This window comes from Mytilus edulis, chromosome 8, assembly GCF_963676685.1.
Source record: "Mytilus edulis chromosome 8, xbMytEdul2.2, whole genome shotgun sequence".
Classification (NCBI taxonomy): domain Eukaryota; kingdom Metazoa; phylum Mollusca; class Bivalvia; order Mytilida; family Mytilidae; genus Mytilus; species Mytilus edulis.
The window spans coordinates 15264110-15276553 of record NC_092351.1 but is presented as its reverse complement, the minus strand read 5'-3'; the positions used below and the strand labels follow the sequence as shown (position 1 = coordinate 15276553).

General features: G+C 32.8%; 1 protein-coding gene across 1 annotated transcript; it reads right to left on the bottom strand.

The window, feature by feature from the left end:
* Positions 1 to 1703: 1703 nt before the first annotated feature.
* LOC139484901 (uncharacterized) lies at positions 1704 to 4181 on the bottom strand. Its single transcript, XM_071268947.1, has 3 exons — positions 4155 to 4181; positions 2759 to 2865; positions 1704 to 2479 (listed from the first exon to the last, which is right to left on the bottom strand). The coding sequence occupies exons 1-3, from the start codon at positions 4171 to 4173 to the stop codon at positions 1982 to 1984; spliced, it is 624 nt and encodes a 207-aa protein (XP_071125048.1). The 5' UTR covers positions 4174 to 4181; the 3' UTR covers positions 1704 to 1981.
* Positions 4182 to 12444: the final 8263 nt, after the last annotated feature.

Below are 12444 nucleotides of genomic sequence, written 5' to 3'. Positions count from 1 at the left end.
TGCACATCATTGACAGTAGTGGAGAGTTCTATGAAATAAGAAACAAAGGATGTACCAGGCAAAATGACACGGTAGTCAAACATTTAAGTGGCCCAAAAGCTGCACCAAATCTTTTTTGTACATTAATTTTCATGTATAAACTTTTCATTAATTCACAGATGTTTATTAAGGGCAGTCTAGTTTAAAAAACAATTTCTATCTAAGTTTGTTCAAATTTTATTATTATTATTTTATTTTATTTTATTTTGTGCACTGCTGTCCATAGAAATAGTTATGGTAAAAACGAAGGAAGAACAAAATACTCAAGAGTTCTTCTAATGTATTATTGTTATTATTGCTGTTTTCATTGGTCTATAATAATATCTGTTACGTTATAAAATGTTCAATGTCACAAGTTTGTTTCTTATACTATCATAATAGTTAATTGTAAATGCCACCTGTGGGACCATGATCATAATAAAATATTTGATTTGATTTGATTTATACCCAAATATTGTAAACGTGTTTTATCACTCTTTAACACGTATATCCCAACTCGTCTGTTATTGTCGTGTCTGTAGTAACGTTTTGGATTTCAATTTGCTTAACTAAAGGTATACACAATAGAATTTTTGATTCTAATAAAATTACTGAAGGTTGTTGTAAGTTTAATTTACATCAAAAGTTCATTGTTATAGCAAAAATGATAAACTAAAAGTGACACCCTTGAATAATGTTCCAGTATAATTTGAGTAGGACTAGGGGAGATATAGTCCAGTGTAAAATAAGGCTATGGTAAACAATTTTGGCGTAGAGTAAGAGTAGGAAGTGATACAATTTCAGAAAAAAATCTTTTGTACTTTTAAGTACAGTTTTCCTAATGTGCATATTGTTAAAAAGAACTTTCATATTTCCTGAATCACGTTTTCTCCTGGATTTAATTGTCAAGGATGCAGGTGAAGTCTAATATCATAGTACGCATAACTGAAGCAATGTTTCACAATTATTTTTTTTTTGGTTGAATTTATTATTTGCCGTTTAGTAAGGAATTTTCCGTTTTGAATTTCCCTAAGAGTTCGGTAGTTGGGTTATTTTACTTTTAATGTTGTACTTTTTTGCTAATGTCCAATGTTAAAGGAGGGTTTTGCGCTACCATACATCTCTATACCCGCCACATTATGTAAGTGCCTGTCAGAGGTCAGTATCCTGTAATTCAATGGGTTTTTTTCTTTATATTATATCTGATTTTGGTTAATTGTTTTGTACATGAATCGGTTCGTTTGTTGTCAGCTCGCTCGAATTCATTTACATGTCTCACTTTGTGCCTTTTAAAGCTTGATATATGCAGTTAGGGTTTTGCGCATTTTTGAAACCCATGCGTACACCAATTGTTGTTCCATTCTATGTCATTTCCTCGCTGATGGAGAGTTGTCTCATTGTTAATCATTCCACATCTTATTTTTATTTTTTTTTTTGAAGATAGTCTGAATTTTTTTACCAAAAAAAAGTTTGAAATGACTTCTGTTTAAAACAATGTGATAAACAGTACATTTTTGTAGTTTATATTTCTGTCCACTTGCTTCCGGTTTTTAAACTCAAAGCAATTTTACCAATCCATATATGCGCATCTAAAAAATAGCAGTATCGTCAGATCAGTTGACAAGTCATCGCGCTCCTTATTTCAAGTTTTGATGTATAAAAAATGGGAGTGTGCCATATCTGTATAGATTAAAAGATACTTTATTTACAAAATTTTTATATTTACAATACAATGAAAGAGATTTTCCCGACAGACTTTTTACAAAAAATATATTTACTCATTCTAAAATTATATCAAAGACTAATTCCTATCAAGTAAATTGATGTATTGTACAATGAATTAAGTAATATTCCGGTCGTTAATTGTCTATATTTTTTTTATATATTTACTAGAATTATCACAAACATGTTTTGCACATTGACAGTAATTCATATTTACACACAGAAACTGACTTGTCTTTTTTTAACCTGCTTCGATGTTTTCTCTTTGGCGCTTTACACTCTTCGACGCAGCAATCATTCCTGTCTTGACCAATGCTTTCACAAGTTCTTTGCCATTCTCAACTTGTGTGCTGTATGCTTGACCAGTTACACAATATGTTGCTAAGTGTTCACAGTTGTTGCTAAACGCACTGTATATAGTTATCCTCTCATCTTCATTGTACCCAATCATAACTTCTGCCATGGTAGCCGTGGCCTCGTGAGGATAACGATCTTTTACGTCGTACTCTAAGACATAAAACGCTTCATCTAATTGTTTTATTTCCTGTTTGATGAGTGGTGAATCCTTTATTTTATTTCCAGAAGATGGCGGTTGAAAATGAACGATCTCATATTCATTACTTTCCGGAAATACATTGGTTACTATTGCATGATGGGAGTAGCCAAAGAGTCTTTTATATTTTATATGATCTCCCCTCAATAACTGAGATATTTTCATCACTCTCCCTTCTTTTGGAATCTACAATACCAAATGAATGTTTATTTCATATTTATTTGAAATTTAGATACATTTATATTCTTTATTCTTTTATAATAAAAGGAAATAATACAGTTGTCCTCCATTTCTTCATATAATGTATTGACAAAAATATAAAACATTTCAAGTATATGTTGGTGTGTAGCTCTTAGGATTGTTATTTGAATAATTTGAAAAATAGAATAGACAATAGGAATAACAGAAAAACATTTTGGTACCAATGGTCATTAGTTCTGATGGGTTTCAATTTAAATGACTTACAGGAAATGATTTAGACCGTTCCAATGCTTCTATCTCTTTACTTTCAGAAGTTTTATTTTTCAACCTGGCAGAGCTACTTCCCTGTAGAGTATTTATCAGGAATTCACCTACATAAAAGAATAATGTTTTGAATATGCTATATATTATTATTCATAAGAATTGTAGATTTACAGAGATTTTCTCTTTGTAGTTCTAATACTAGTAATTCACTTGTTAAAAAAATCGTTCAGTACAGTATCAATACTTCTTCTTTTTTTGGCTGATGATTACTAGTGATTTATAGCTCATGTAAATACCATGAACATGATCATAGATCAACTTCCCGCCTCACATCAATTCCACAATCTGCATGGAACATCTTAAGGTAAAGAAAGTGTTTTAATTTTGTATTCAGTCATTCTTATTCCAACAAACATGCGAATGTTAACTTGTATACAACAAATTGTACCTTTTGAACTATTCCAACTTGTTTAATCCATGCGTTGTTCGGTTAAATGGTCACAATTCTATTTTAACAAAACGTGAATTGATGAAAGAAATAAAAAAAGGAAAAAACTTTTTTTTTTCAAATACAGATCTCGATTTTTTATTTTATAAACATGCACGTACAATTTAACCTAAAAACAAAAGTGTGGGACGATGCCTTGTAAAACTGTTCTCGAAAATTATAAACTTTAATGATATCCTGTATACTCGAGACCAACAATTAAGAAAGCCAAAAAAAAATATTTTTCAATAATGTAAAGGTGTATCGATTTATCGATTTGTGTTCGAGTCTAAAATCAGAAAAAAACAAAACTGTTGTATTTTTTACATGAATACAGTAAAAACCAAAGGTGGAATAACTGAAAAAATATAGTTTATGCAAAAATTGTAAAAGGTACAATTTTCCGAATCACCTTTAAAATGATCTATTCAAAGAAACCAGGCTTTCAATTCAGTGTCAGACTCATCAGTTCGGATGAAAGACGGTGGAATCTCAAATCATTTACAAAGCATTTTAACAAAAAAAATGTATGTATTATAGGACTAAGTTTTGCGTTATTATCATGATTGGCAGCATCCGCTTGGGTAAATATAATATGCGACACCCGTTACACAAAACACTGAATATTAGTAAGTATAACGCCAGACCACTGCTAGAATCAGAAAACATATTTGCACCAATTTACAATTAACGGTTTTGTCGTGAATGACTACTGATACTTATCACGTCAGCGTTGCTTTGAAAAGGAAACAGAAACAAACGCACGCATCAAACGTGAAGTTTCATTTTTATCTGTTCATGCGCGATATGTATCAAGTGCATGGGTTTTGAAAACCTCAATTCTTTCAAGACTTTAGTCTACTTTTTGCATTCATTTTTGTCAATTTAAGTATTATTAAACATAAATACCTGCCGAGCTGTTGTCCATTATCCCAATAGTGACCCCCGGTAGAATTTTTTTATTTTCACATATTCTGTAGATTTTTTTATGCTGAATCCAAAAATGCAAAGAAAAAAGGGGGTCACCAGTCTCGTTTTCTCCTCAAATTGAAGCGAAATGTGCGAGTTTGACCCTATTTCCAAACATGCCCACCCTTCCAACAATAACCGTTACATCAAATTCAAAGACTTTTAAAACCAAGTCAGTATGATTTTTATGTGAAAAAACATTAGAATTTGAAATGTAAACTTTTCCCTTGGTTGTTTTTGACTTAAAAATCCTTTTATTTTCAGATTAATGTCTAAATTTTGCATTTTCTAATTTTAGTTTAAGGCCAAAAATATTGGTTTAATCGATTTTTCGTAAAATTTCCCCGGTAGTTTTTTTTCAAAAACAGATATGTCAAAGCTATGAACTTTTCGAACATTTTAAGGTAAGATAAAATGGGGGTCACCAGGCTTTTAAAAAAGTTACGAGCTTTTGTTTAACCCCTCTACCCCATAAGGTCCGATTTCATTGCACTCCATTAATTACTTAATTGTGAATTCTTTATTGATGGCTTTAATAAAATAATGTTTGTAATTATATCAATAAACGATTGCTGAATATAAATGTGGTTATCGTATTACTGTTTGTTATCAAAAAGTGAAATTTTGATTATTTTGGTGAAATACGGTAATTTTGTCTGGCGCGAGTTGCTTCCCTCTAATTTGGCGCCATTATCGGACCAGAGGAATTTCAAGGTCGCCATTGCCGAGCAGCATACTATATTGATGAATACGACCATGTACATGCATAACAGACATTGTGGCGAATATACAACGATGAAGGTAGAGTTATTACATAAGAAAACATAGATTTCGATATATTAGGCAGCCAAATGTTATCAGTATAACGAAAAATACAAACTTGGGGGTTGTCTCAAAATACTCGCTACTGTTGAAAATCACTGCGGCTGAAACCTTGCACGGGCTCAATTTCTGTTTCATGTTTAATATTATAGATCGTTATAGCTGGTATCTTATTTATGTGTTTATTTTACCTTTTACAGACAAGTTGTAAACATGTCTGGCCAGTTTTGCAAAATATCCGTGTGCAAACGGCCGAAGAGGAAGGGATGACATCTACTGTCATTTTTACGCTACCGTTAGCAATGGTTAGTGTCAATGAATTAGTCTTTTTTAATCATCATTTTTAATAACTTATTTCGTAGCCAAGTTAGGTTCATATTAGTCCGAGATTGGCCCCAGCTTGTCTGGCAAAACAGCCGTTGGACGTCAGAGAAATCTCGGACTAGGGTCATATGTATGTGGGGTACCCCATAACTTCCATCGAGACAGTTTCTACTCCTTGACCCCAACTATATTTCCCTTCCCATTATACTCTAAACCCCCCTCCTTTTTACTTCAATTCTTCCATCTCCTTGCCCCAAGACAAAATATATTTCAAAGATACCCCCTTTTCCCTGATCCCTCATTCCCCTGTCTCCTTACCCCTGTCCACCCCTCTATTAAGGTCTGGGGTTTGATTGACTTCTTTATTTTCTTGAGAATATGATATAATTGGCCTAATTTGTAAATGATAAACCCTACAGTAGGAGGCAAACGAAGGATTCATCTTTATCAATCACAATTTGTTTACCATTAACCCCCCCCCCCCCCCCCAATTCTGTTAGGTATACAAAAATGTCTTAAGGTCTAGTAATAGAAGTATCAGGGTTAAACATGTACAGAATGCGGCCATAAGTATTTGTCACTTGAGATTTTTAGCTGTTGATATATATTGTATATAATATAAAAAAGAAGATGTGGTACGATTGCCAATGAGACAACTATCCACAAAAGACCAAAATGACACAGACATTAAAACAACTATAGGAGTATACATTTTTAAAAAAAAAAATATTTTGGATTGATTTTAAGCATCCTGGTACCAATAGAAGCAGTATTATCACAGGTTTATTTTTTGGTTATATTTTTTTTGTGTCTCATTTTCATTATTTTCTGTTCAGAAATTCGATATACATGTATATTCAACCAAATTAAATTATAAAAAAATATTTTATGTTTTCTCAAGGGAAAACAAAAATAAATGAAAACGAACCTATTATCAAATAAACACATATTAATTTAGACCATTTTAGTTCTTTTAAGGTTGCCCTTGCATTGTCAGTCTTATCAAACTTGCATGTACCTCCCAAATTTGGTTTCTGTTCTCCAATTTCAGTTTGCCTCTACCAACGTTATGAAACTAATACACAATTAATGCATATATATATGCTTACTACATTGTACCAACAAACACACATGAAGTTTGAATTTTTGGTGGGGTCGCTTTTACTTTTCTAGAGTTATGCCCCTTTACAAATTAAAAAAATGCTGAAATTTTGTTCCTTTCTTTAACACAAGTTTGTTTCATCCAAATGTTCTGAAACTTATATGCAATGCTTACTACAACAACACTCAGATCAAGTACAAATTTGGGTGGTGTCACCCTTTTCATCCTTTATATGCAAGCAGCTGCTCATCTGTGTCCCATGGACACATTACCATTATGAACTAGTCTACATCTATATGCTTTTGAATGTCAATAATTGTTGATTTTCTGACAGAATTACTCTGATATTTAATTTCAGGCTGCAAGTACATTTGTACATGTACATTGCAAATGGAAGGAGTGAGCTTGGAATGTTCAACTTTACTTGGAAACTATTGGCAAAGTACTGACAGAATTTCATGAGAAGCCAGTATCATATTCTAGTCTTGCAACTGGAAAGTATGCGTAAAGTGCAGCACTGTGCTGAAACTTAAGAACAACATTCTACATGTATATATGCAATATATGTTGCCACAATCCACTTAAGGAGCTAAGATCAACTATAAATTGGAACTACATGTATATGCTTTAGTGCTGTCAAAATCCTTTAAAAAAATATAATCAAAAGGACCTACTTCACCTATATAAATATAGCTACCTGTCCCAATGATGAATACAGATCATATATATGAGTCTACTCTTATAAATAAAACAGTGAAGGAGAATAAAAATAAAGAAAATATAGAGCTGATCAGCTAATGATTGTACATGTACATGATGTATAAATGGCAACAATTCGTACATGTATACAAGTACATTGAAATTAATTATATTAATAGATGTTTTATAAATTTGATCTCATAGATATTAGAGGAATAAAATCAATCACGTTTCAAAAATTTGATTTAGTTGAGCCTTTTTTTTAACACCAGTTTTCAGGACATATTATGGTATACCATTGACTGTCCGTCGTCAGCATGTCGGACATATACTCAAAAATAATAAATACTAATAGGTACATGTAGTAGTCAATATTGTGTAATCAATAGGTCATCTTCATGTATATTTGGTGTATGAAATGATTATTAAATGTCTTATCACAAATTAAAATATCAAATGAGAGGATGTGATATGATTGTAAATGAGACACAACAGACCAAATAACACAGAAATAACTATACCTGTAGGTCACCATATGGACTTCAATAATGAGTAAAACATATTCTGCATAGTTGGTTTTAAAGGTCTCGAAATGACAAATGAACAATTTAAAACATTTAAAATGAGAAAACTAATGGGTGATTTATGTACAAAATAATAAATGAATAACAAATATGTCTTTCTTGCAGGGTTTATCTGAACTTAACCTCATTTTCATGGACTTGTCTGTTTCTTGAATTCTAAATATGTTTCAAAATATTTGGTTGATGGGATGATTGTTACAGAGTCCGACATAGGGTGGGGGCTAATTGGTGGATTATATTGCAAATAACTGAAGCCATCCCCGCTTTGGCAGTCAGTCCCCACATTGCCACTAGAGAAATAAAATAACTAAGAAAAAAAAATTAAATCACGATAATTTCCTGTCAATATGCACATCTACATAGTATGTCCTTATTATCTACAAAGTTTCATGAAATTCTGTTGTGTGGTTTCAGAGGAGTTTCGATGACAAGCTGTTTGCAGTTGTATACTGCAGCAAATAAGTTCAAAGGGGCATAACTCCTAGAAAAATAATTCGTAATTTCCTGTCGATATGCACATCTACATGGTATGTCCTTATTATCTAAAAAGGTTTTATGAAATTCTGTTGTGCGGTTTGAGAGGAGATGCAGTGACAAACTGTTGCAGTAGTATATTGAAGCAAATAAGTTCAAAGGGGCCTTACTCCTAGAAAAAAAATATGTATATCTAAATAGCAGTGGCGGATTCAGCTTTCGCGTCGATCCGGCCCAAGTCGATCCGTCCCACGTCGATCCGGCCCCACGTCGATCCGGCCCAAATGTAAAGTCGATCCGTCCCCAATAAAAAATTATATTTATAAGGAATAAAAATAAAGATATATATTAAAGTAATTCATAAATGTTTATGATTTTTATACGACCGCAAAATTTGAAAATTTTTTCGTCGTATATTGCTATCACGTTGGCGTCGTCGTCGTCGTCGTCGGCGGCGGCGGCGTCGTCGTCGTCGTCGTCCGAATACTTTTAGTTTTCGCACTCTAACTTTAGTAAAAGTGAATGGAAATCTATGAAATTTTAACACAAGGTTTATGACCACAAAAGGAAGGTTGGTATTGATTTTGGGAGTTTTGGTCCCAACATTTTAGGAATTAGGGGCCAAAAAGGGCCCAAATAAGCATTTTCTTGGTTTTCGCACTATAACTTTAGTTTAAGTTAATAGAAATCTATGAAATTTTGACACAAGGTTTATGACCACAAAAGAACGGTTGGGATTGATTTTGGGAGTTTTGGTTTCAAAAGTTTAGGAATTAGGGGCCAAAAAAGGGCCCAAATAAGCATTATTCTTGGTTTTCGCACAATAACTTTAGTTTAAGTAAATAGAAATAAATGAAATTTAAACACAATGTTAATGACTACAAAAGGAAGGTTGGTATTGATTTTGGGAGTTTAGGTCCCAACAGTTTAGGAATTAGGGGCCAAAAAGGGACCCAAATAAGCATTTTTCTTGGTTTTGGCACCATAACGGTAGTATAAGTAAATAGAAATCTATGAAATTTACACACAAGGTTTATGACCATAAAAGGAAGGTTGGTATTGATTTTGGGAGTTTTGGTCCCAACATAATAAGGGGCCCAAAGGGTCCAAAATTAAACTTTGTTTGATTTCATCAAAATTGAATAATTGGGGTTCTTTGATATGCCGAATCTAACTGTCATGACAGTGTATGTAGATTCTTAACTTTTGGTCCCGTTTTCAAATTGGTCTACATTAAAGTCCAAAGGGTCCAAAATTAAACTTAGTTTGATTTTGACAAAAAATGAATCAGTTAGGTTCTTTGATATGCTGAATCTAAAAATGTACTTAGATTCTTGATTATTGGCCCAGTTTTCAAGTTGGTCCAAATCGGGGTCCAAAATTAAACTTTGTTTGATTTCATCAAAAATTGAATAAATGAGGTTCTTTGATATACCAAATCTAACTGTGTATGTAGATTCTTCATTTTTGGTCCTGTCTTCAAATTGGTCTACACTAAAGTCCAAAGGGTCCAAAATTAAACTTAGTCTGATTTTAACAAAAATTGAAATCTTGGGGTTCTTTGATATGCTGAATCCAAAAATGTACTTAGATTTTTTATTATGGGCCCAGTTTTCAAGTTGGTCCAAATCAGGATCTAAAATTATTATATTAAGTATTGTGCAATAGCAAGTCTTTTCAATTGCACAGTATTGCGCAATGGCAAGAAATATCTAATTGCACAATATTGTGAAATAGCAAATTTTTTTTTAATTAGAGTTATCTTTCTTTGTCCAGAATAGTAAGCAAGAAATATCTAATTGCAAAATATTGTGCAATAGCAAGATTTTTTTTTAATTGGAGTTATCTTTCTTTGTCCAGAATCAACTTAAATCTTTGTTATATACAATATACAATGTATATTCACTTTTTACTGCCAACTGATAAATTAAAATAATCTTTACCATTCAGTGATAACAAGCAGTTTTTTTTACATCTTAATATTTTATGATGTATTTAAATAAGTAGTTATTGTTGCAAACTCCATTAGAAATTTTAATTGAGATTAGTTTTGGAATAAGGGAAAGGGGGATGTGATTTAAAAAAATTGGGTTCAATTTTTCTCATTTGAAATTTCATAAATAAAAAAGAAAATTTCTTCAAACATTTTTTTGAGAGGATTAATATTCAACAGCATAGTGAATTGCTCTAAGAGAAAACAAAAATTTTAAGTTCATTAGAACACATTCATTCTGTGTCAGAAACCAATGCTGTGTCAACTATTTAATCACAATCCAAATTTAGAGCTGAATCCAGCTTGAATGTTGTGTCCATACTTGCCCCAACCGTTCAGGGTTCAACCTCTGCGGTCGTATAAAGCTACGCCCTGCGGAGCATCTGGTTATTATAATGTTAAAGGTGTACGGTAAAAAAAAATATAAAAATATTTTCTTCAGATGAGTATAAAACAACTAGGTTGATTATGTTTTTATTACAAGTTTTCAAGATTATTGGGTATAATTATATTAAAACAATTCAGACATCAACATTAATCAGCAGTAATTAGCGTTTTCTTTCAATTGACTGTGATCCTAACAAGTCTTTCATCTTGTGTAATAACAAATAGTTACATACACAACGGTACAAGCCGATCCCGAAGCTGATACACACAAACTTTGCTTTTCTTTTAAGTTCTTAAAATTTCTCAAATTGAATGCGATTGATTTTAATATCACCATGGCTTTTCCTTGTGTGGTTTGTGACCTGGACGGACGTGTTTACAATATGTCCTGTAGTGAATAAAATGTCGAATACTTAAATCATAAACTGATGAGTTGAGAATGGAAACTTCCGACCAACTACCAGAGGAGATTACAGTAGTTCTATCATACCGCGGATTCAGAGGGGGGCGTAGAGGGCGTACGCCCCCCCCCCCCTTTTGATGGCACTTTTCTTTTTTTTTCTTTTTTATAAAATGATTAATAATCAGCCTAGACTTCATGAATTTTGGTGTGTATTTAATTTTAATGCGACAGTTCTCCACTTATAAAGATATTTTTCGCTCGTATTCACTGTAATATATTATTGATTATGTCAAATTTATGTGATTCGCTACGGTGGAGTTGACAAGTACGTCGAAAAAAAACCCGTCACTCAGTCATTTTGAAATTCAGATTACAGTAACACATGTTAAGGCTAGGGATGACGCCTTCAATGTATTGAGCAAGGACGTATTGACTTCTTTATCACAATTCCACCCAACAGAAAATTATACTCCATTACACTCTAAAAAAAAACGGGCGTATTTTTTTTTTTGTGTGTCGGGGGGGGGGGATGATTGCATGTGAATCCCATATCTGACCGGAAGGTCTGTTCCGCCGAACTGATATACTGAATATTTTTTTCAAAGCCCGACTGCAACCGGCCTGCTGGGTGTGGCCTATATGACTCCATGTGTCGAACGTTATTCACAACTTCATTTTCGTTTCCGATTCATTCGCAGCCTTTTTGGTTGATTTGTAACACCTCGCTTCCATTGTTGGGTGAAACATTTCAACCAAACATTTCAATGGATAAAAATTTCTTGTTTGTTTTTCTTCGTGTCGGTCGTATTGTAAATTTCATTGAATAGCCGTATATCTTGTTCACAACAAGAAATATGTAAAGTAATGCTAACTAACCATACAACAAATGGGAATTTCCCATGTCCATATTTTACTGACAAATTCCACTTCAGATATATTAAATAGTACATAGCTTTGGATCCATTCAATCATTTTATAATATATATATATACAATCAATGTAGAGAATACGGCACCAAAAATGTCCAGCCCCTACACTTTAACTAAAATGCATTTTACACTTATTTTATGTTTTTAGCAAAAAAAAAGGGTCCCCAAATTTTTTTTATTACTTCGCCCCCCCCTTTCCAAAATCCTGGATTCGCCCCTGAATAGTATGTCCTTATCTGAAAAGGTTTCATAAAATTCTATTGTGCGGTTTGAGAGGAGATGCGATGACAAACTTGCAGTAGTATATTGAAGCAAATAAGTTCAAAGGGGCATAACTCCTAGAAAAAGTTTGAATCATAATTTCCTGTCGATATGCACATCGGCATAGTATGTCCTTATTATCTAAAAAGGTTTCCTGAAATTTTGTTGGGCGGTTTGAGAGGAGTTGTGATGACAAGAAACAGGACTGATAGACTGGCTGATGGACGGACGGACGGGTCAAAAATGTTATAC